Consider the following 25,493-nt stretch of genomic DNA (forward strand, 5'->3'; position numbering starts at 1 on the left):
GGGAAGGGCAGAGGCATCACTGTGAATTACATTAAAAACTGCTTGATCTAGAAACGTGAGCCACTATCCCTGGAATTAGGGCACCAAACTCTACTATCACTTAGGTAAAAGCAGATGGCAAAGTTTTTAGTAGTCTGGATAACCAGAGCGGAAACAAAAAGACATGCCAGGCTAGTGCGGGCTGCTTAAGGTAAAGGGGGGTCCCAGTTCTACGAGCATCAGTTTCACTAACGAGCAAAATCAAGAGACATGGGCTCACCCTTTCCAGAAACAGGAGACACTCAAGCCAAAAGGCTAACTAGTGCCTTGCCATCTTGAAACTGTCAAAGGGGTCTGATTTTCATGCACTGCTGAGTATCTCCCCTCTGAAAATGGGCACTTTGTGCTTTACTGACTAACTGTTGACATCATTATTCACCTTGTCCTACCTAAGCGTGAGGTGTTTTCCCCAATTAAATTGGAATTGCTAAGACATTTTATATAGACTAACCAAAAGAAGGCCAATGCTTCCCAAATGTGCTGGTCGGCAACCTGAGCCACCTCATCCTCCTTATTTCCAGGCAGTAGACCCCATTAACAAAAGTCACCACAAGCAAACTCTACCCTGATGCTGTTTTCCCCGTGAATACGTTTCTCTGTGAAGGCCAAGTAAATACATTGGAAAGAAAAGTTTCCATGGAAAAATCCCTTTGTTGAGATACGGGGCTTCGCTGGGCAATGTTACACAGGGTATTAATTGCAGGAACATCAATCTTGCTTGTGGCATTTTGGAACCCACAAAGTCACCTGGGATGAGAAAGCAGAAAGGCACAATCACGGAAAACTGGAATTCCTAAAGATTTCGAAACCGGCAGAAGGACTCAGGTTAGGAAATTGGCTGGGCTTCTGTCTCTTCTTCTGCACCTATTTGTCCATTCTTAGGGAAGCTCAGACATGCTGATGGCAGGAGGGGAACAAAAAGCTTTTGGGTCTTGGTGAGAGATTCAAAATACCAAGAAATAAACAAACACACACCAAGGCTTCCTGCTAAACCAGCCCTAAATCTGTCACTGTGCATCTGCCTGATGTGAAGAACGGAGATCACACAGCACAGCTAAGTCCCAGGCAAATTAAAACTGTTTTATAAACTTCAGTTATTCCTCTCTTCAGCAGCCCCATGCCGGCAGAGACTAACAAAAACAAACCAAAATTCACGGAAAGGTCTCCTCTTCCCCTCCTCCCTTTCCATTTCTCTCCCTCATTTTATTATTATTTTTTTCCCCATTTCTCAGCTTAGCTGATCTGTGCTCGCTCACTATCACAACCCCCCGCGGACACTGGTAATGGAGTGCGGGTGCTGACTTACTGCTTCGAAACAAGATTTCCTGAGATCCTTTGAGTCTGCTCCATGCCCCCCCCGCCTGCTTTTCTCTCTCCGTCTCTCTCTTTTTGGAGAGTGAAGGGGAGCCTCTATAAATGTGAAAGGAGCTACACTACAAAGAATCCCCCGAGTGGCATATCCCAGCCCCAGGCGAAGCTGCTTGGTGCACTGATAGTCCTGCGTATCTGCTCTAGGACTCCTCTTTCTCTTCCCCTCCCTCTTTCTCTGATCAATCAAGGGCTGTAATCAGTTAAGGTCCAGCTTAACTGCAGTGTAAGATACACCAGTTAAGCAAAGCCAATGCCTCCAGGGTTCCCATCGTAAATACGGAGAGGTCATGGGGAGATGAAATAACCCTGATAAGTTCGGCAAGTGCAGGGCTAGCTAGGCTCGCACCAAACACTTAATAACTCGAGCTGGCAAAAGAATGGAAGAAAGGGAAAATCTGAAGCGCTTCCTATTGCCAGCTCCTCTGCTGCCTGGTTGCTTGCTCTCTCCGTTCCCTGCTTTCCCCGGGGGGAGGGCTTGGTTTCTCCTTTCAGCTCACCCTAATGAATGAACAACCCAGACCCCAGTCCTTTCTGTGTGCACCTCAGCTCAGTTTGGATCTCCTGAGGCTACCACAGGGATGAATTTTTAAAGTCGGGACCTCTTTTTCCCTCACCCTTAGGAAAATCACAGCTCCTGAATCCAAGGAAATGCCTTTTGCAGCCCTACATAGTGCCATGTGCTGTTCCTTCGGACTTCTCTCCGCTGCTAGGGAGCACTGTGGTATTTTCAAAGGCAGGGAGCTGCTTGCTTTTGCCAAATGTGAACCCCAAAACCCTCATGGGATCTGAACTTGGGGATGACGGAGCTGCATCCACCAAGGTGCCGAGACCACTGGTGTGGAGGCATGAGTGTAAACAAATAGGAGAAAAGAGAAGAAAGTGGGGACGCTTGCTGAAAACACTGGCTTCAATAAAGGATTACACTTACAGCTGAGATGTTCTAGCTCAACAACCTCTTTCCCTGTTTTGCTCCATAGCAATACTTTTCCTTTCTCTCCAGAAACGTCCGTTCTCAGACATGGTCTGAGCCCTTTGTATTCATTATTTGTAATCATCTTTACACCGAGTTCATGCTGTGCTGGATCCAAACAGCTTATACTTTCATAATGCACTTCTCGAAGAGGAGGCTGGGGACACTTGGACTGTCCAAGGGACTTTCCTGTGCAGGACAAGCTACTGTCTGCTTCCATTTCTGAAACCTCAGAGCTCATTTCTGCTCTTCAGATGTGAGAAATCTGTCAGGATTCAATCACCATCAAATCCACACCCAAATTCTACCTGGTCTTAATCCCGAACTCGTGACTCTAGCTCAACACAACATGAGGGTTGGATCCAAATACCACTGTGCCAGCTCCCGTCTAATTGGACATTGGCCCACTAGGCATTACAGATAGGGAAAAAAAACCATGTAGGATTTATTAAAAACGATGCAGACACACAAAGAGCAGAACAAAATCTTTAACCAGAAGCGATAAGAAAGCCCTAAAGGATTTGAGTTTAGATAAGTATCCCTCTCGGAGTCCTCCAGCTCTTTAAAAGCTATTTGGACTGGAGTTCTCCTGTGGTGTTATAGGTGCTTACTTAAGCAAGGGATGAGATTAATTCTTCCCTGGGTATTTCGGCACTCCTGCACCTGGGGTCTGCCGAGGAGCAGCACAAACCTCGTTAAGTTTGCAATGATTATGTGAGTAGCCATCACTAACAGGTCAAGTCTTTGAACAATAAAGTATAAAAGTAGAAGCTCCTGGGTTAACACATCATTAGCTGCGCTCCCTTCTCATTTGTCTAGCACAATTTTATTTTGGCTACCTCTGAAGGTACTCCAAAATAAAATATTTTTCAGAATTATAATACGAAGCCACCAAGAAGTGATTCTGAGCATCAGAGTAGTGAAATGCCTATTGTTAAAACCTTGCTTTTCTTATGAGCATCATTTACTGCCATGAACTAAGTGATTTTTAAGGCGAAAAAGATACACTGATGAAAGGTAGCTGTCTGCTGGCAAAGCTCTGTCTGCGCCAAAGGGAAGGGTCTTACCTCATTAAAATTAAACCTCTTCCAAACGAAAACAGCAATACATTTACTAAGTGGGTATGTAAACCAGCACATAGCTCGCAATCCTGTACAAATGCAAGCAAAGAACTTTATACATTAACCCCACAACTCCTGGCTGAGCTACAAGCTCTCTCTCTTATGAAAATGTCTTGATCAAAAGCCTCCAAAAAATGGTAAATCCTCTAACTTGCTGAATAGAATTGTGCCCCTCGCCTGTCCTCCTTGCTGCAAGAGTGACGGTATCACACCCTTGTATTACTGGAGCAGAGTTTTTAAGGCATCTCCTGCATGCAGAAGTTTAAATGCATACAAGCCAGTGCTGATCCAGAGATAAATGGTGGAAAAGGGATTAGAGATACTTAGCGGAGGAGAGGGAAGACTCAGGAAGGGCTGATTATTTTAAAGATATGACTATTTAAAGATAATGATTGCATAAATTTAATTAATGCATTTTCATGCTGCAAATGGCCGTTTTGTAATTAATGTATCTGGCCTCGCTAAGCATGGGAGATCACATCTCCCAGCCCCCCCTCCCTTCTCAATTCCCCCCTCCGCCTCTCGTTTAATGAAAGACAGAAAGCAGATGACAGAAACAATTTGTCAGCCAGTACGGGTGTCAGATGCCTAATTGGTTGCGCTGAGTTAGTGGAAAGTAAAGGGGGAGAGGGTCGAGGCTGGGGGGGCTCTTTCCTCTTTATCCGAGGCTTCAGGGTGGGTGTCTGTATTGGGGGGGGGGGGGGAGCAAGGGGGTGAAAGTGTTTCTTGTTAATTGATGGAGATTAGGACACAGATTGGCTGTGGCAGAGACTGGGCAGTGACAAGAAGGGGACAGGAGAGGCTGGTTAACACCCGTGCAAACAAGCTGCCATATCTCACAATACGTTAAGTCCCGGCAGCATTGACAACATCAATGGTTATCTCCCGCGCTCCCCGCTCCCGCCGCACCCCAGTATCCCCGGTCACGACTGCTGGGGGAAGAGCTTAGTGCATGGCTCAGCAGCCCTGGGCACAGCTCTTCTCCCTTTGGTTCGCACCCCCTGGCTCAGGGAGGAATCGGGACCTTGGCCGAAAGTTGGGGACCCTGGGGAAAGGGTGCTGCGCTTCGGAGGATGCGGGCCTGGGGCCATGGGCAAAGCAGAGAGGCTGAAACCCAAAAACAAGACCACTGCCAGGGTCTTACGTGCCCCAAGCCGTGCCCTGGGTTGAGACCACGGTGTCAGTGTTAGCACCTAAGAGATCCTTGGAAAATCCTGTCTCCTCCTGTCCCTGCCCCACTATGAGACTGTCTTAAAAACTGCAAGATTAAGCAAAAGTGGAGTTAATGTATGTACCAGCTGGTGCCTGAGCTTTGTGGGTGCATTTGGGTCACTGGTAATAAAGCCCCCACCCGATTAATTCTCCCCTGGTCATTACGTGGAGAGAAAAACCTCCTGTCCAGACAAAAAGGCCCAGGAGGCTGGAGCTTTCTGTATCAGGGAGCCGACCCCCTGAACTCCAGCAAGAGCTGAGCATCCCAACCCTTACAACACCCCCTGAGAGGACAGAACAAGCGCTCGCCAAAGTCACACCTACGTAAAAAGCAGAAACTGTCTTATTTTTGCACCATTCTTTTTTCTTCAAAGATTTCTGTGCCCTGCTTTAATGTATTTATCATCAGCACTGGGCAGAGCAGGGCTGCCACCTCTCAACTTACAAGTGGAAAAACGAGCCCAATAAAGGCTAAAACTTGAGACAGCGCAGCAGTTTATGGGGGAGCAGGAATTCGAACATCCCAAAGCCAAGGTTGATGTCCTCATTCCAGACAGCCTTGTAATAAGTTAAGCACAGAAATGAGAGGAACTTCAAAACATTAGCACCATACGATGCTGTTTAGTGTATCTTATATCTTCCTTTCCCTGGGAGATAGAAGAAAGTTTTACAAAGGTGGGAACGGTTTTATCAGCTCTGTTTTACTGCCACGCACAAAAAAAAGGTGAGGGGTAGAGAGTCATGGGGAGAAAGAGCTAAGAATAGTAAATGTTGAGTTTCCATGCTGGGCTCTGATCACATTTAAACACGCAACCCGCAGCAATGAAAATACTGCTAAGCTTCTGCATTATATTACAGGTCCCTCTATAAAAGGTTTACAAAGGGTCGACAGGTGATGAATAAATGTTATGAAAAAGATAAACAACATTTTCATTTTGATGAAAGAAAGCCTTTTAAACAGCATAAATGCAAATGGAAAGGAAATGGGTGACGGATACAAGTGCAAATGCAAACTTTTGATCGAAAGATCAAAATGAAGTAAACCACTGCAATTTGTAACAAAAAGATCTTGAAAATAAAATATCTGGTTGCAACATTTTTGTCCTTTTGTTTATATATAGAGAAAAATAAATTCTCCAGAGAGTCCTGAATGAAATGAAACCATTTTGTTCTTTCCAAAATGTCCCAGCACCCCGTCCCCTCATCCGCAGTGATCTCAGTTATCCTCTCCTCTGCAGGGTGAGCACGTTACAGACACACGACAGGACTTGGTGATTTATAACCGAAGCCGTTCCTATTGTTATTTATTTGTGTTGCAATGACACAGAAGTGCTGCAATCAAGGCGCATTTCCCACTGCATGAGACCCTGCACAAAAAAAAAAAAAAAAAAAAAAATCCAAAAGCTCCAAAGTGATGGATATTTCAGGTCTGGGGAGTGATTGTCTCCCCTTGGTCCTGGCTCTCTTTCTGCTCCCATTCCAAGAAAGCAAAGCCAGAAGAAAAAGAAAGAGGGGGGAAAGCACCAGATTCCTGAATCTCTTCTCCTGAAAAGTCATGAGAGGAAAAGCAAAGTCTGGTCCAACCCTAAGAATGAAAAAAAGGGCCTAAGGTACTGCAGATAAAAGGGAAGAATGGGAATTATTAATTATTCCCTTCCAAAAATTCACCATGCGCAGGCACTGAAGAAGCACTCAGCGTCTGCTTCCATAAACACCACCCATACACCCCCTGGCACAGCCCTCAGTCCACGCCTAGCTTTTTCCTTCTGGTTTATAAAACACCAGTGTGAATCATGGAGCTCTGCCGGGGAGGAATATGGTCTCTATTGTGTATTAAACAACTGCTAAATGATTACAAGCACCATATTGGCTGCGAAAAATAGCAGGCTGCGGTGAGTTGCGCCTGTCACGTCACTGCTCCTGCTTGGCAAATAAGTTCTAATGCACAATTGGTATTTATTAGATGACATACAACAACTGTCTCATTAAATCAGGGCTTGAGTGTAGGCCGGAAGTCTTAATTTAAAGTGTCACCAGCTATTGAAATCAAATGGTTTAGGCAGGAGCGGAGTGAAGAGAAGGGGGAAAAAATGGGGCCTAAAGAAGCAGGAAGCAGTCACCGGTCCTAACCCATCGTTTCAAACGGGTTGCGATTTCTCTGCTGGTGTGGGCACCGGTTCAAAAAAATATTTGTTCTGCATTTGCTTTCTCTCCGTGCACTTTCAAACTCTCCCCCTAATAAACGGTTGGGCACCTTTCTGTGTGTTTTAAATGCAGCGTCGAAAGCAAAGGTTAATGCTGGAGATTGCATTCCAATTGAAAACGCGGCAACCGGTAAATTTGGTTTGTTTAGAGTGGAAATGCTTGAACTGCTGTAGATGGGTGGCGGGTGCGAGAGCGTGGGGAGAGGGGGGTGGGAGACGCTCCCTGCGCCCCGGCTCCTCTCCGGACAAAATTAAATTTCAAAGTTTAATGAGTTGCGAAGGGCGCTGGATTAAAAAGCCTGGTCCCTGCGCTGCCAAAACCGAAGCAGTGCGATGAAGAGAGAGAGAGAGAGAGAGAAAAAAAATCCCACCAAACCCAAAACGTCAGGGAACAGCACAAGTGAAAAATGTCAGGGCAAATTGCTCTTGACAGTGTTAATATCTGCACCTCATAGCAATAATTACATGTAAATAAATAGTGAAATAGCTCTCAGCTGGAGTCTGTACTCTGAGTGCAGATGCCACTAACAGCCAGCTGGGGACCTTTCGCTCTTCGACTGCCGTTTTCCCCCCTTTCTTCCCTCCCTCCCCCCGTTTCATCTATGCCAGCGCCGAGAGAGAGCAATCACTAGCGACTGCAGATCTGCTCACAGCCCTCCCCCCTTTCTTATGGCACCGCGTTCACTCCCTTTTCATATCACCCTCCCAGCCAGGGGCTGCTGGCGACTGTCAGGGAAAAGTACGTGGCTTTTAGCCCCTTGGCAGGGGAAAACAAGCTTTACCGGATTCACGTCTGGCCATCGCGTTGAGTAAAGCTGAGGGGATGGGAATGGTGTGCCTGACTATCCTTCCATCTCTGTGGGCTCCTAAAAATGTCAGGAGGGATGGAGCTATCTGTTTCAAGCACTGGGATTATGTTCTTCTTATCACCAAGGTTGTCTATATTTCAAAAGGACACCGGAGAACACATGGTTTGGCATCAGGATGCAAAAAGATGCTTCGTTTCCACAGGAGACGCATCTCACACTGCTACCAGTAGCATCCACAGAGATTTATAAGTCTGAGCCGGTGCCTCCAACCCTTGCCCAAGCACAAAATGCATTTCTACAAACCCACATCGCTCCTTCCAAGGGCCTCTCTGTGAAACCACCATGGCCCAAGCAAGGGGGGAAAAAAACCCACTGCACCATCAGCATCGCCAGTGAAGGTGGGCTGGAATCAACCAGCACCTTTCCGGGTTCCCCGGGCCCGGGGGATTTGATGGCAGCCTAAGAAATCACAAATGACACAGAGAGGGTGAATATCCATCGACTATTCACTGTCACTTGCAGTACCAGCTCTCGAATGAGTGTAGTAGGGGTGAAATCCAAAGCAAATGAAGCAGTGCTTCACCCGGTGGAGAGTCAACCTGTGAGACTCCTTGCCACAAGAAGCAATGGCTGCTAAGCCGCGCGGATTGAAGAGGAACCTGGATAAGTGCTTGGAAGAAAGGTCCACTGAGGATTACCAGACAAACCACCTTCCTTACGGAAATCCCCTGAGCTGAAAATAGCGAGAGGCCGGGAAAGTGCCCTGTTCTTGATCCTCATGAGGAGTCTGCTTATGGTCACAACTGGAGAGGACCCACCGTGCCAGGCAGAGCTTGGCCCCAGCCATTCTGATTATCACCGAGCTCTTGGCAGCCCCAAGGGAAAGCTTCCCATCATCTCCCAGCACTCGGCTAATAAGGGCAAAGGGCTGTGGGCGTCTGAGTGGGGACGGAGGAAAGGAGGACCCTAAAGGACTAAAAATAAACATACAACTGCATACAAATACGGAATTATCAAGTATGGAGCACTTTTACAGAGAAGGCCTTTTGGGCTAGTAAAGGGCCTTGACAGAGTCTCGGGTTCCTACCTTGGATTTAAGCAGGATAAAAACCCTGTGCCTCCATTCTTGGCCATGGAGATAACAACCTTCCCCGTGGTACCATGAGGAGAAACGCATCCCAGGATGATGAGATGCTCAGATAGTATGATGAAAGCCTTAGATAAAGTTAAGCACATTATTTTAGCCCAATTCTCTTCCACTCGGTCAATTTATCTCTCTGTGCCCTCAGTTTAGCTCCCAGCCCTACGAGTTCGGGTCTAATTGCGAGCCACAGGGCTCTGCTAACCATCTTGCTTACAGTGATGCTTACTCCCAAATGAAGCTGGTGTGTGCCCGGCCCCACCGCCAAAAGATGCCGTGCTCTCACACCGACACAGCTTATCAGCCACTCCCTAATCGGCATCACTCTGGGGCCAAACTACCAGACCAAAGCAAATAAAAAAGTAAAATCAAATAACCTGCCGCTGATAGGAGTGAGATGTTCCTACTGAACCACAGCCCTGTGTAAGGGAGAAAAGCTTTGAGGCCTTTCCTTTGGGCTAATGAAATTCACGACAACACCCCACACTGCACTGAGCAACAAACACAGCTCCATTATTTGGAAAACAAATATGTTCTTTAGAGCTTCCTGGTTGTCAAACACCTTTTTGTTTAGCTCAACAACTAATCCACTTATCGGAGGATAAAGCTGCCAGTGAATCACCAGTATGATAAAAGCATGCACAAAATTAGCAAAAATTTGCCTATGGCTCCTGCACATTCAACAAACACCAGCTAAGAGAAAAATGATTCTTTTTTTTTTTTTTTTTTTTTTTAATAACTGAGATCCCCAGGAGAGATTCTGTCAGATAGCGGCTTTTATTTTGCTTGCAGTTTTTTTCCCTCTCTCTCTCTCTTCCCATATAACCCAAGCACTGAGGCTGGGAGATGCTGGGAGCTGATATGAAATCCACGGAAATTGGCAGTATTTGAATAAGCAAGAGATGCAGCCGGGCAAAATTTTAATAAGTTGGGAGGTTTTTAAGTACAAAAAAAAATAGTGCTCAAGCATTGGCTGCTTCCCTAGGACCTCAGCACTGGATGCTTTGCTGCTCATGAGGCTTTAACACCTCTAGGATGCCGGATTTGTCCTTCCCTGCTCTTCATTGTATTTTGTAGCCCTTTGTGATTTTAGCCTCTCCGCATTCCTGCACGGCGGATCCATGTTAACCCTCCCTGTTACATGGATGGGGAAAGCACTGCAGACAAAAGTCAGTAGTTCGCCAGGGTTGGGCAACCCTGCGAGTTAGCACACAAACATTAAACCACCTTCCCTCTCTTGAGTTCTTCCACTGAAACCTTCGGCAGGACCTTGCAGAGCATTACGTGGGTAAATGGGATTTACCTACTCTCTGAAATTCACTCAGCTACATCAACCTTGGGAATTTCTCCAGCATGGATGTGTGCAGAGATGTTCTGGTGAGAACATGGCAGGGGCGTTAGAACTAGATGATCTTTAAGGTCCCTTCTAACCCAAACGATTCTATGATTCTATGATTTCCAGCATTTCTGGACAGAGTTATAAATCCACGTGCGTGAAAGATGGAATGAGAGAGAAAGAGGGAAAGAGAACTCCTCCGACTTGGAGTCTAGCAAAAGACTTGTTCCAATAAAGACAAAATAAATATCTCCATAGTCTGTGGTGTCAACAAAGAGTGATTCAGCTTTTCTGAGGTCTGACTCATTTTCTGAAGATCCCTGTCTCTCTGCACTCATCTTATAGAGCGGGTAAGATGACTGAGCCCTTGATGGAAGTCTGTTAGTTAAAAGGAATGAATTTGAGTGATATTCTCTCATTGTTACCTTTAAATGACGACAGTCTGAAAGGGAGAATCACCACATCTTGACTCTGCTGCCTCCAAGATTACTGAAATCATGCTACCATAGCTCTTAGCGGTCAGGAACCAACACAAGCCGCCAGACTTTGCACCACACAGAGCTCACAAACCTCATCAGAGCCCACCTCCAGAGGCTCAAGTCAGCTCAGATAATGAGGATGCTCCCTTGATCCCAAATCCTTATTTTCCTGGATGATATCAACCTCAGCTGGACATTTGCATCACTGTAGATTAGCAAGAAGACGCGGTTAGTTCAGAACTGCACCACAGCAGCCAAGCTAGAGGAACCGGGGTCTTTGAAGGTTTCTGGCTGTACTTTCTAAGCACACATCTTTACTTGAAAGTACTGTCAGCGCGACGAGTGCTGGAGGTGAAGATCTGCAACTGTTCCAGGCCACAGTCCCATTGCAAGAGCCTGAATGGAGAGAGCCTAATGCATTCCAATATTCTCCTCTTTTCCCCCCCCAACCTTGCCTAGGTTTGATCGGGACCACAGCACATGATGACGGGAGCATTTAGGGGAGCTGGGAATTAATCAAGAGGCACCCACCTGTCAGGCTGGTATCTGGAACTAAACAGAAACACTTGCTAGTGCTTGACCTCTCGCCCTCCAGACAAGCCTGCGGCTCTTGAGTGGTTTGAGAAACCCTCTTGCAGGGACCGCAGCTCTGAGACCCCGGGTGAAATAAAGCAAGGGGAGAAGGCAGAGAGAGACACGGGAGCTGGGTTACGAGCGCTGGGGGAAGGAGGAAGAGGCCATAGATGGCGGGGTTGATGGGGGACTGGCAATCTTCTGGTGCAATGACGTGGACGCAAAGGGAAAAACCAGAGCACACAATGGGTTGGCCAACAGGCCAAGAGCAAGAGCTGTCTGAGGCTCAGTGCTGTAGGTAAAAGAAGCTGGATAGTAAAAGACACTGGAGATACTTAGAGTCAAATGTCCCCATGACTTTCTATATATCCCCTGGATGGGGTTTGTGTTGGGTGAGATATATTTGATACATCAGTGCGTGCTGATTAGCAGTCCAGCACATGTTTCAGTGTTAAATCATCCTTTCTTGTAGTTAATGGAGGCCAAAACTCTGTGCTGACGACCGTTCAAACAGTGAAACCTAAGGCAATGCTAACTCTGCTAAACAGCAGAAGAAAGCCCTGCATGCATGCCAAAGGATTTTGAAATACCAATCTTAAGGTACAGGATTAAGATCTTAATTTTTAAAGAGATGTGGGGCATTTGCTCTTTAAAATGCATGAACAGATTCTAAGCTGATGTGAAAATGGCTTGGCCACTCTGGTAGCATTGACCTCAGACCCAGATGATGTGATCAGAAAGATGCCACCCTAGTTCTGACTTTCAGATTTTCAGTTTTAGGACTTCTGGGCTGTCTGTGTAAACACCTGTGAGAAGGGAAAGGACAAATTCTTCCTGAAAACCAGCCCTCTCTACCTACGGCAATACTGAAGAGAAGAGAGAACAGTACAGAGCAAGATCTAAGCCGACAGTGCAAAGGGGCTGGGACATCCTACGCCAGCAGCAGCATCCCATAAGTTCCCATAATTTAAAAAGTGCAAGTCAGTTTGCCAGTCCGAAAGGCTCTGATGTTTCCAACAGGGATCTGTTACACCTGCTTCCTCCTCATCTGAAATAAAACCCCCTCCTTTCCTTGGCAGCAGAAGTCACTCAAGCATTGAAGTTACTGAGAGCCTTAAGTCTTGCCTATGAGAAACCTAAATAATTGAGGTTCAGTTCCACCAATGTCCCCTGGATCTATATGGGGGAGTCTATACTAGAAACCCGCTGGAGCTGTAACATAGACCCTAAAATTCTTTGCGTGAAAGATGCCACTTTATAGTTGGACATAGAAATGAGGTGGGGAAAGGGGAACGGACATTCATGGGAGCTAGGCAGAGACTGAGAGCTAAGGAAGCAGCTCAGAGTCAGGAATTTATTCGCTTTCTGAGTTATAATGAGCCTTTGGCCCAGTGATGGGAGCAGAAGGACAGAAGTGGATGCTACAGAAACCAAGAAAACATTTTCTGCAACTCGTCCCTGCTTTTTTTTCTCCATTGCTCCAAGCAGCGATGACTAAAAGCCCCAGGGAGAGCTCAAAGCTTCTGGTGTTGTACAGAAACGTGCATTCCCTTGGGCTAAAAACCTGGAGCTACAGATTCTGCAGCGAACAATGCTTTTATGGAGTTTCATATGTAGGCAAGATCAGGAAAGAGCACGGTTTCAGCCAAGGATGCAAAAATGTCTGGGACACAGCAAGTAGCTAAGCTGAACGCCCTAGGAATGCCAGTCCTATCTGGAGCTGAAACCACCTTGCTGCCTGGGAGAACAGAAAGCACCGTGAAACCACGCCACAGACTAAGAAGGAGCAAATTCCTTTAGAAGCAGGCAGAACCGTGTCCCTTTTTCACTGCAATACCAGTGACCACCTCCAGCCCAGCTCTCCCGCATCGCTGACCTGCTCTCACTGCCGCTGCTCATTTTTAGGGACCTCCGTGCCCCCTCAAGACGCGGTTCCCAGGCAACCTGGGCATCGCCGCCTCCTCGCTGCAGCACATGAGTCCCACGGGAGGAGTTGGTGCCCAGCCGGGGTGGCTCCTGCCCCGTCTGCTGGGCCGGAGCAGGGCACGGAGATGCTATTAGCAGCACGCGTGGCCCAGAGCTTCATTAGAGCTGGCAGACCCATGCTCCTGACAGAGCTGCTGAATCCGGTGTTGGCTTTTAGGGTCGGGGAGACCCCATGTGGCTCCTAATTCGGGGCTGGATTTGTGCTCAGCTGCGCACTTTAATCGCTAATTAAAGGTTTGCCATCATCCTCCAGCAGCTGTTAGTGTCCTACAGGTCGATCCCCAAGCAACACTCTGCTGAGCCAGAGACACCGATTGGAAAGTTCATTGGATGGGCAGCATCCAACCCCCCCCCAATCCACCCGGGTATTTATTTCCTCATCGGAAAAGGGCTACAACATCAGACAATGCTCTGCTTTGCACCACCTCTTCTTCTCCCCTCCTTGCAGTCAGCCCCCAAATATTTCTTGCTTTTCCCCTCTCGTTCATTCTTTTTTCTTTCTTTTCTTCCCCTTTTTTTTTTTGAATGAAAAAATGTTATTTTGTGCCTCCTGAGCCTTGCCGGCTGGGCTCGGCGTCTGTATCAGCTGGAGGAGCTTATGAGCCTCGTCTCCTCGGATTTAGACTGAAATTTTGATTTTCTGCCGCGCTCAGATAATGTGGAAATCCTGTTCCCCGATATTTACTGTTTATCAGCGCAGCACAGCGCAGTTCTGGGGGGAAGGGAATCTCTCCCTCCGTGTGTCCTCCCTCGCTCCCCTCCACCCCCCATCCTGCATGCTAATGGAGTTTGACTTCGGAGCAGACGCTACAACAATAGCCTAATTACGGCGAGCGGAGGGGAAGAGGAACTCCCTGGCAAAGAGGCTCTGCGTCACTGGGACAAACTCTGATCCCTGTCCTCATCATCGTCCTGCCAGGGATCACTAAGCCACCTACCCCTCTCTAGGCCCGCTCCTAAGCCAAGCTTTGTCACCTCAGGCAGACCCCAAGTCCCCTCCAGCTTTACCAACTTGAGGATGGGGATGCGCAGGAGCAGAGTGAGCCAAGCCACGTCTGCTTTCCCCCAGCTCCTCACCTGGATTAAGTGGTCCTGTCTCGTGTGTCCAAGCCAGGTTGCCCTCAGCATCATGGTCTGTGAGGCCACCTCCCTGTCCCTTTCACAGAATCAAAGAATCACAGAATGGTAGGGGTTAGAAGCGACCTTCAGAGATCATCTAGTCCAACGTTCCTGCCAAAGCAGGGTCACCTAGAGCAGGTTGGACAGGAACGCATCCAGTCGAGTTTTGAGTATCTCCAGAGAAGGAGACTCTACAACCTCTCTGGGCAGCCTGTGCCAGTGCTCTGGCACCCTCAAAGGGTGACAACGCATCGCGTTTATCCTGGAGGGAGCCCATGTGTTTGGGGACCCCCTGACAGCTCAGCTGCAAGCACAGTCCCCTTCCAAGGCGTGTATCCTGCTCCCCTGTGTGCCAACACGCACGCCAAGTCCTGCACCCTCCAGTGAGGATTAGTGTTGCTGAGCCCTTGCAAACTCATTCCTGCAAGCAACCCGGAGGCGAGAAGGGAAAGGGGGAGACACTTCCCTGCGTAAGTGACATGAACTAGGCAAGGGAAAATAAAACAATAATAAAAAATCTGGGGCTCAGCAGCAGGGGAACAGCTCTAAGGACCACTTAAGTGGCCAGCGGTGCATAATGCCTCGCTATTAATGAGGCCTGCTGCCGATCCCTAAAAGGATTGGTTATTGTCAGATAACGTACGGGGCTTTCTCTCTCCCCCCAGCCCCTTGCGGGGACGGCAGGCATTTCCCTGTGGTTGGGATTGAGCTGAATAATGTCCCGGCCACCTGCAAATGCGCTGGGCTTTCTCTGTAACTGCATAATTAGAGGCAGCATTGGGGTAAGGCGGCAGGGTAACGCAGCATGTAGAAAGGAGGGAAAGAAAAATGGGAAAATGAGGGGGTTTTTATTTAAAAAAAAAAAAAGGAAAAAAAGAGGGGGAAAGGAATGGAAAGGGAGACAGGAAACATGATAAAGCTCAGCCAGGCACTCTCTGCTCGGCTGTTCTCTGTGCAGCTTGGCTGTTGGCTGGCTCTTCTGGTTTAAAGTGACTCCGCTTCTTATGGAAACGGAGAGGCGGTATTAAAAAAAAAAAAAAAAACCAAGACACAGAGAGCTTCCTTATCTCATGGAGACAGTTGTCAGGAATCACTTTGACTGAGTCGTTTTGTCTCCATGCTTTTTTTCGCTGTCAAGCAGGCCTCAGGACATGGATCAAAGGAGAGGCGCCGAGCGCTCGCTGAAACTTCTGATCCCTTCTCGGTACAGACGCGCGAGTGGCAGACAGCTCTCCTCCACATCAAATGGAAGGAGAGAGGAGAGGGAGGAAGAAGGGAAGGGAGAGGGGGAAGAAAAGCTGGGAGAGAGACAGAGAGAGAGTAAGCTGTGAGGGGCTCTCTCTGCCGCTCTGGATCTCAGAGGAAAGACAACAGCAGCTTTCCCTCTTCCCCACTCCCTTTCAGGAGCATCCCCCCACCACTGTCCCTCCAAAACAGCAGCCAGAGGGAGGTGTGGGGCATGCAGCAGCACAGATATTTTCGCCAAACTAACAAGTGAGCTCCCCACAGGGCCTGTCTCAACCCAGGCTTGGCCCCATGCATCGGTGGGTCCCATACCCAGCTTTGCACTGAAGCAAGAGTCACGGTGAGAGCTCCCAGCAGCGTGGGCCGCTCGAACATCCCTGTTCCAGTGCTGCACTGGCTTGGTGGGTGAATTCCTACCCCAAAACAACCCCCTCGGTGTCAGCCTTGCCTCTTTCCCTTCAATCTCTTAAGCCAGTCCCTGTGATTTTCCTATATCAGCTCACCACCCTTTCCCCTATGTGGCTCACGATTCCGTTTCAGGTACTTATTCCCTGAAATAAGATCCCCCTCATCTCCAAACTGGATAGGCTTAAGGGCTGACTCCAGCTTACCGCGGCGAGCTAAGACCCTCTGCACCTTTGATCAATTTTCTACTCACACCCCCCAGACCCTGCTTGCATTTCTGATCTTCAGCCCCCGCTGTAAATTGATCCCGTGCACGCCTGTCTGATGGAGGCAAGAGGCAGCATCTTGCAGCAGGAGGCCTTGCTGCGCCCGTGCCATCTTCCCTCACGGCGACCACTCTGCGAGCTGGAAACCCCCACGTTGCTTGCCCCCCACAACCTGATAGCCCCCCATTACTGATCTGTTGCATATGCAGCTGTATCTCCTCTCCTTTACACTTTCCATGCTCCCCTTACACTACAGAAGCCCCGGCACAGCCCTGTGACCCCAAACTGCTAAAGCACGTATTGCATGGCCATATACTGCTCCCCCCTCCACACACAGTACATCAAGAAAGCCAGCAAGACAAACGCTCTGCGAGCTGACACAATACCCAAACTCCCTTCCACCTCTCACAAAAGACCACCACAGTATCCCTTTAGGGGACATCTCCCCCATATCTTCCCCATATCAACCCCTCCTGATGCTTCGGGGCCTACCAGCTCTCCTGAGCAGCCCTCCAGGATGCTCCAGAGATGGATACAGCCCCCCGCCAAGTCCTCCCTGTCCTCTCAGCCCCATACGTCCTGCTTTGCAGCCTTTGCCCCAAGATGCTGCAACCCGTCCGTCAATGATCCCAGCAGCTGGCTGGCTTTGGGATGGGAGCGAATGCAAGCTTCTGGTGTCATTGGCACACGTAGGTGGTGAAGCAAACAGAAGATAAAGCATACTGCATAAAGATCCCTTTCAAAATGCATCCATCAGCTCTAGGAAAGCTGGAGGTCACGGCATTTTCCCCTAACATGGAACTATGTGAGCAACGCACAATCCTACATCCATCTTCAGCGTAGTGTTTCCTGAGCTGGGGCAGGCTTGAGGCTCTCAAGGAGAGCGATGGACCTGCGTATACCTGCCATACACTCTCCCACCTCCTCTCCCAGCACAGTATCTCTGCTCTTCTGTCGCACCCACTGAAGTTAATACACTTTCCACAACCCCTCTTTGTGGAAAAAAAGAAGGGGGCAGGTTGGGGTTAGCGCCTGATCCATTGTGAAGTACGTTGCTGTAGATTTTTCCTACCATAGATGGCTTTTCACAGCCAGGGCACAGCTGGAGCACAGCTGTTATGCTGTTGCTAGATTTTAACAGGCACACACAAAGCATGGGCACACACCGGTGTGCACACACAGAATGCGCACGCAGGACATCGATGCCCTTGTGCATACAGGCGTGCAAGAGCACGCGTGCATGCCCCTGCCTCTGAATCCTAATTATTCCTTTTATTGCATTCCTCCCTTTTAAGCTTCCCCTCTATCTCGCATCCCTCATTCCAGGGCTGCCTTTCCCCGCTGCGGTCCCTTGATTCCTCTCGCAGCTCAGCACCAGCTCCCCAGTCCCTCGGTTATTGCAGCTCTTCGAGCCACGCGGTGAAACACTCGCCTCTGAATGCCAGAGGTCGCTCAGAAATGCCTGTCGCCAGGCTGGATGCTGTATTAATTGCTAATCTCTCATTTTCTCTATCTGCCCTGCCTGCCTTGTCTCGAGTTCCCTTATTAATCATAAAGCAGGGCAAATCCTGCATTTGAATTCTCCAAGTCTGTGTTTGCCAGCCAAGTCCTTCTTACCCTCCCTGGTGTGGAGAAGAGACAGGACCCAGAGGAGAGGTGTTTCAGACTGTTTCACCAGACCTGTCTGGATTTCAGCAGGAATTACAGCCCCTGCAACGCCTGTTCCACCCACCCGGCTCCAGCTTTGCTCCCACCACCCCATAAGCAGGTAGTGAGGTCTGGGTGGGAAGGGATATTTAAAGATTTTGGGTACAGATTTCCGTGTCTTAGCCCTGTGTGCCTTAATACGTGCTCCCTGCTCTGACGTCTGGGGACTTATCAGACACTTTCACACCTCCCTGCATTTCTTCTTCCTGCTGTCACTGGTCTTGTCATTCTCCTTAGGTTTTTTCTCCTGTTTTCTCCTTATTCCCCTTTCTCCCCAATTTATCTACTTCTGATACTTTACAAATAGTGCAGTGCCACAGGGGCTGATCCTGCACCCACCAGAGGTAATGACAAAGCTCCTATCGCATTCAAGGCTCAGGAACCAACTGCTCTGAAATCCTTCCATGTTTCTAATATTTTAATATCTAGTAAAACACACAGAGAACGATGTCTAGAGTGGAAATCACATAGGAATAAACACAACCAGTGCCACCCAGAGTTAGGGTTCAGGCGATAAGATGCTGCCTTATTTGTTTGAAATCAGTTTCCAATAGGACCTGAGCATCCAAATCAATTGAGGAAAGTTATGAAACCTGAAGATTGACGGAAAGCGTTTTAACCCCTCAGACACGAATTTCCGCCTTCCCACCCTACTCCTTTGCTCGCAGAAACAGTCATTAGGAATCAGGCAAATAAATACGTATCCATTTTCACACGAGAAAAATGTTCCATTCTCCCCTTTTCCCGTTGCTGGCAGCAGAGGCGTCTAATTGACAAGAGCAGATGGGCTTTGTTTGGTTAAATAAAAAAAAAAAAAAAAAAAGAAAGTAAGAAACTTTAATGGAAAAACTACCAGCTTTCCTGGGACACATAGGTTAAAAGTTTAGAGGGATGGAGCTGCATTTGACACCAAGCAAGGGAAAACGCCAACGCAGTCTCAGCAGAGCCAGTTTCTCCCAGAGAGAAACCTGGAGCTCCCATTCCCCTTGGCAAAAAAAAAAAAAAAAAAGACACGGATTTTAGCACGTGTTCACCTCCTCCTCCAAAAATCCTGCGTGCAATCTGCCGCAAGGTCGTGGGGAGGCTGGAGACCGCTCGCTGAGAAAGAAATAGGGTGCGAGGAATAATTGAGACTCAGAAAAGGGACAGCAGCCACTTTCTGAAGGGCAGATACTTCATTTGAGGGAATCACGGTCCTCTAGAGAGATGGGGCTGCAGGGGGAATGCGGAGGAGACAGTGTGGGGGGAAAAGGACAGAGACCACAAGGAAAAAAAACGGGAGTGGAAAAGGAGGTTAGGAGAAAGGGGAAGGAGTGATGGAAAAAGGAGGTAGAGGAACCCAGGAGGCAAGGTTAAAAAAACACGCTCGTGTGGGGTGGCACCCAAGAGCGGCAGAGGTTAAAGAATATTAGAAGAACATGTTCCTACACCAAGATAAGCCAGAGAAATGAATCCTTATCCGTCCAAAACCAACCCTTTAAAATTCGAGCGAGAGAAGGGTCTCCTTTCAGGGAAACGGGGAATCCTTAATGCTTCCTCCCTCAGCAACTGTAATGCCAGGATGTTCCCAATCTGCTTTGAGGGATGGAAAGATTAAGAATAATAAAAAAATTGCAATAAAATATGTGTGAACGAGGGGGTAATTGTGGACAAATGCAGCATTCAAATTCATTTTTCAGCTCTTTTACACACCATTTCAATCTTATTTTCTGCTTGTTAATGAGATCTTGTTGGTTGGGGTGGGCACGGCTGCCCAGTATCGCTTGGGTAATTGCACATAATTTTCTCTCTACTAGTGATTTGCATCAGATTTTTTTTTTCTAATTCTTTGCTATTTAAACCCCCTCCTCCCTTTCCCCCTCCCCCCCCCAAATCTCACCCTCTCCTCCCCCTTTTTCTTCCCCTCCCCTTCTCCTGGCCCAGCAAGACTCATTTTGAATGCTTATTATAGGCACAGTGTCTCCGACAAAAAAAAAAAAAAAGGGGAAAAAAAAAGAAAAAAAAGAAAAAAAAGGAACCAGACAGAAGGGATCCGTGTCACTGAAGGAAGGAGCGCTGTCTCACTGGAGCCAGACACTATGATGCCTGCTCCCCTCTCGCCAGCTAACATTGTATGCTTCCCAATTGCCAGGTTTCCCAAAAAAAAAAAAAAAAAAAAAAGGCTCAGCTGGCTCTTCTCACACTTCTGCCAGGATCAGTGTGCTCCTGACAGGGATTCAGATGATCTCTAATCCCACCCCAGTGAGGCTGAGGAAAATGTTAGCCTGGACGGTGGAAGAGACTGGAGCCCTGGGATGATGTCAGGGAAAACAAAACTGTGCTACGGTTGTGCAGACTGAGAAGATCCCTGAGTCTGGAGTGTAAATTTGTGGGCAGAGCCTGACCTGTGTCTCAAGTGTCCCTCCAGGAACGCTATCAAGAAACGGTGATAAACCAGAAATTGTAAAATCTGCCTCCAACCTTCAGATACTGCCATTACACTGGGAATGAATTTGCTCATGGAGCAAAAAAGCCACCGAAATCCCTGAGAAAATTAAAGCAATAAATATGAGATGATGAACAAGTTTCTCTTGGCTCTATGTATTTCTGGAATTGTCTTAATCTCTGGGTGATCCTGTGGGTTTGTTAAAAGATTCAAAGGTCTCAGAAATAACATGTTATGAAAGTATAGGAAGCGCCTGACTTAACTATACCTTAATACGTTCTCCAGCTAGACAGGGGCCATCTGCATCAAACTAATGATCTTTTGCTTTTAACAACCCCTTGCAAGACCTCAACCATGCTACAGTGAACGGTCAGACAGATTTAAGATACAGGCCTGGATCTAAAAGGGCAGCAGGAATTTTAGGAGGCGAAGCAGTGGACAAAATCCTCCTAAAAAACATGAAGACATTTTAAAAGGCAGAAGGGATGTGCTAGAGATGAAAGCAGTGCAGAATACAATACGACCCTACTGCTTTGCTGTTTGAAAAGCACTCAGAGAATTTCCCATCATCGCAAACGGCAGAGGCGCAGTCAAATGTCTCACTTTTCTCTTTATGTTGACTTGTAATGTGCTGCTTAATTCACCTAATTTCCTCCCACCTCAGCTCGCACTGCAGCGTACACGCTTCTGGAAGGACTGTCGGATGCTGATCAGGACACAACTGGACTTAATACTGAGTTGACCGTTACATCGAGCTATTTCTCTCAATTCTTACCCCAGCCATACTCAGGGACAGTACTCAGCTAGCACAGGTCTGAACTTCAAAACAGATGGATGCAAAGCTTGTTCTTGATGCCAATGTGAAGCATGACCTGGCTAAGGCTGTCTTGGTGCCTGGCCTTGTTCTAGCTGAGGTTGATAGGTATTCTCAAATAAATGGGAAATGATTCCTCTGTGGGACAAAAATGAGTTGGAAATATTTACGGTGTATCTGAAATCCCACCCGCCCACGCACACACTTGGTTTACAACCCACTCATGAGAAATGATGAGACTGAAGCTCCAGGGCCAGAAATCACACTCAGTATGACTGCTAACTGGTTACTCACTCTTCATATTTAACTTTGCTTTGGGTCTCTATATCTTTGCTAAGTTTTGGCACAGGCATTAATGCCAGCTCGGAGGCAGTTAGGAGCCACTGAGTCAGCCCAGCTGAATCTGTGACAGCTGCTGCTGACCCACGCGACCTCTGGGGAGCGACGGGGACCTCGCTGCTTGCACGTTCTGCCTCCCCAGTACTGAGCTACTCTCTGATAATCCGTGCCTGCTGCAGCCACTCCGTGCATCCTGGCAGATGCAAGGTGACTCATCTGGCTGCAGCTGGCCAGCCTGTGAAGTTTGCTTTCTCCAACAGGCAACACTCAGAGCAAGATCTCTCTCCTACCAAGGGTGTCCCAGCACGAAACCATCACAGATCACTCCTCGGGTTACCCTGAGGACTCTCACTAAGGTCTAGGAAGGAGTATGACATGAGAGAGACCATGCTAGGTGGTGGTTTAATCATGTGGGACCATCCTTTGCACAGCCAAGCTGGTGCTCTCATAGGAAGCATCACAAAAAACATCATCATGGGATGAAGTAGCTGAAGACAAACATTCCCAGCTGACCTCTCACTCCGCAGGTCTGGAATAGAGGCAGAATGGCCCCTACACTGGGAAAACTGCATGGGAAATGCTTTAGAGATCCAGCAGCAGAGCCCTACAGGCGCAAGGCTTTGTGTGTGCTACAGGCTGGAAAACCAGCAAAAACGTGCCCATTTCCCATGTGAAGTCTGGGTAAAACTTCCAGCAGTGCCTGCTCCTTCTGTCAGGAGGGGGAGGACTAAAATGCGTGTGTGCGTGGGGGGACCAAGCCCGCAGAGGCCAAACGTAATCCCCTTTTCTCTGTTGTGAGAATGGAAATGCCATGCTTCTCCTCTAGAATTTCAGCTGCCAGCACCGAGCCCGTCTGGTGGATTCTGGCCGGGACACCCAATCCCGGGGTAACTGGATAGCGTGCCGAGCGGCAGCAAATGCTGGGAGCTCTCGGCCAGGCTGGCCCCCACCTCCTTGTCTAAACTGCAAAGAAATCTCCCTCCTGCTGCTGCTAAGGGATGAAACCAGAGAACTGTCTGTTTGCAGCTCAGACAAATTGCCATCATTTTAAATTCCCAATTTTTTTTTTCCTATCTCCTGAACTCCCTTCTTCCCTCTAGTTGATATTTACCCCTGCAGAGAGCAACCAGATACCACAGACAGCTGGACAGGAGGATGAGAGGGCTGAGGTGCAATGAGTTTTACCTGTAATGCCGTGGAATAGCTGAATTACACACAAATAATTTACACAGTGTCCTATATTGAGACATCACAAAGCTTCTACCCACCCCGCCACGTAAAAAAGGACGCTTCTACGAGTTCCCATTTATGCTGTTAGGAGTATTTCTTGCATCCTTCCACTAGGAACAGCAGAGAGCTTAGAAAGCCACGAAGGTAGCAAGATAAGTAAATATAAAGCAGTCATAAAATAACCTGGGTTAGCCTTTCTATGCACAAAAGAAATAGAAGAATTTATATGCTGATAGCTTGGCCCTCACATGATTAAAAGCATTAGGAAAATGGGAATCTCCCATTCTTGGGGGTGCAAAGCTCTCTTTTCTTCAGGAGTGCCAGATAATGTATCCTCTCTTTCCCATACAAAGGGCTTATTGGCTCAGGACTCTATCTTCCCCTAGCCTGAGCCTGGGGGCAGGGTAATTTGGGATAGGGATAAGCATAGAAAAAGCGTTGGTCTGGTCATTTCAATGAGCCTCTGATTTAGTGAGCAGGACTAGTAAGTAGATGATGAAGCTACAGAAATGGAAATTGCATGATGGACTTGTATATGTCTAGTGCTCGTGCAGCTTATCACGTGGATCTCATCCTTAACTTATTCTATGGTGCTAAATTGCACTTGTGATAATCTGAATTAATCACGTGCCCTGGACCATCTAACCTGCAGTCTGCCTTTGAATTCCATATTACATGCTCATCTCCCAAGCCCAGTGCTATTAGAAATCCCTTGTCAGAAAAATGTCTCCCTATTTCCCCCACAAATTACACTGTTTGAGGCAAGATTCAGCCTCATGCCAGTCACACTTCTACATTTTCTATCTTATGACCATTCAAAGCTAGAAGTGAGATTTTTATACCATTTCAGAGAAGCTGCAAAATTTCCTTCTTTCCATCGACACTCAATGTTTGTTTTCACACTCGAGAGATCACAAGCTATTGGACCTTAAAATCTATATACCTCTCTGATGTCCCTGCTTATTGGACTCCTCTCTAAACAGTTGTAGCCTTTTCATTTCAGATGCCTACCTAATTTCTCCTTGTAGTTTCAAATTATTTTGCACTTCCCGTCTTAAATAGTGTTACTGGCCACTCTGAAACAACCACTGCAGTGCACTTCATACGTCTCTGTATTTCACAAGTGATTGAGAGCAAACGTAAAACATATTTGGTACCCCTCCGGGATGGCAGGCACCACATGAATAAAAGTCCTTGCAAGTTAATTTTCACCATACAGTATGTGCCTTGTTCCACTTAAAAGTAAATATGCAGTTGGAAGACAGATTACATCAAGTAAATCAAAGAGAAGGTCAAAGGCTCTATCTAATGAGGTGGCAGAAAATTAGAATTCTTATCCGAGGACAGTGGTAGAGAGGGTGGGCCGTATTCTCAGGTGGCGTACATCCTGGCATCTCCACTGACTTCAGCAGAGTCCACCAGCTGAGGACAGAACTCTACTCCCATAACACAAACACACAGCACAAGCTTTGCTTTCTCTAGACCCGCTAACAAGGGAGACTTTAACCTCTCTGCACTGCTGAGGCTTGTTCCTCTGTCACATGCAGCACTGAAAAGCCACCCACACGACTGGCAGCAAACCTGGGACAGGGCCCTTTGGAAGGCAGCTGGGCTGAGGCTTGGAGCACAGATCCCAGAGTCAGGTCGTGGGTGCTCTATTCTGAGCTCAAGCAGGGATTTTGAAATCAAGGGTGTATTACATGGGGAGGCCACGGCTGTTGCTCAGTAAACTTAAAACACACACACTCCATTCTTTTACACAGATGCGTATGAAATGTATCTTTCGTTCTTTAAAGCTTACCTACGCCTCTTATTCTGACCTTGTGGAAAGTGTTTGCAGAATTGTTTACGTGACAATTAGTTTCTCAAAACTAAATCCCAGATCTACATCCCTGTGTTTTAATGAAGGCTCAGATCCATGGCACTTCCATAAATAAGGGCTTTCTACATTCAGCCAGACTTGGACCAGCTGGCTTCAGGTAGTGTCTAAATCAGTTGCCCACAAATCACGGTTTATTTCTAAAGAGAGCCTGCAAAAAGTAACTAAAAAAGTCAAGCGTGCTGTCATTAGGCTAAAATCCACAACTGAAGGGCCCGCACCTGCACTGGAATATTTTTTGAGGGCTGAGAAGACACGGACGCTGTGTCTTCTGATGCTCTAGGTCCTGGTGTTTCCGATTACAGTGTGCTAACCCGAATATGGAAACTAACAGGACACAAATGCTCTGGCAGTACAGTGCTGAGTTCAGGATAGAGATACTGACGATAAACGAATTAACTAATTGCTTTAACTAGGCTGCCTCCAAGACAATAACTGCCTTGTTAACCGTAATACACTGTGCTAGCCTGAAGCTTGCCCTGCTCTCAGAGGATCTGGACCAGCCAAATACTCTCAGCCAAAGAATGAGAATGGAAGCGGGTCACATACCTGTGGAGAGAGGCCATTGCTAACAGGATTCATGTGGTTGGCAGGAGCTGCAGCATTCATGAAACTGTCCGAGTAGCTGGAGAAGCTGTGTCGGGCCCCGTAGGCAGAGCCGGTGTCAGCAGCGGCGGCCGCAGCGAGCCCTCCCTGGTGCATGGTGGATGGCGGCAGGGGCTGGGGTCTGTGTACAGTGCTTCCCCCGTCTGTGGAGAGAACGTTCAGAGGTAAACGGTCACGGGGTGTTACAGTTGGAACGGTGCAAAGCATGGATTGATGG

The 25,493-nt window shown here is 47.7% G+C and overlaps 1 protein-coding gene across 1 annotated transcript in view; it reads right to left on the bottom strand.

Moving 5' to 3' along the window:
- The window catches only part of PAX7 (paired box 7), a 102,818-nt gene that overhangs the window by 15,204 nt on the left and 62,121 nt on the right, over positions 1–25,493 (bottom strand). The window contains 1 exon segment of the mRNA XM_054222665.1: positions 25,220–25,419. Within this exon segment, the coding sequence (XP_054078640.1) occupies positions 25,220–25,419 (200 nt within the window).

This window comes from Rissa tridactyla, chromosome 16, assembly GCF_028500815.1.
Source record: "Rissa tridactyla isolate bRisTri1 chromosome 16, bRisTri1.patW.cur.20221130, whole genome shotgun sequence".
Taxonomy (NCBI): Eukaryota; Metazoa; Chordata; class Aves; order Charadriiformes; family Laridae; genus Rissa; species Rissa tridactyla.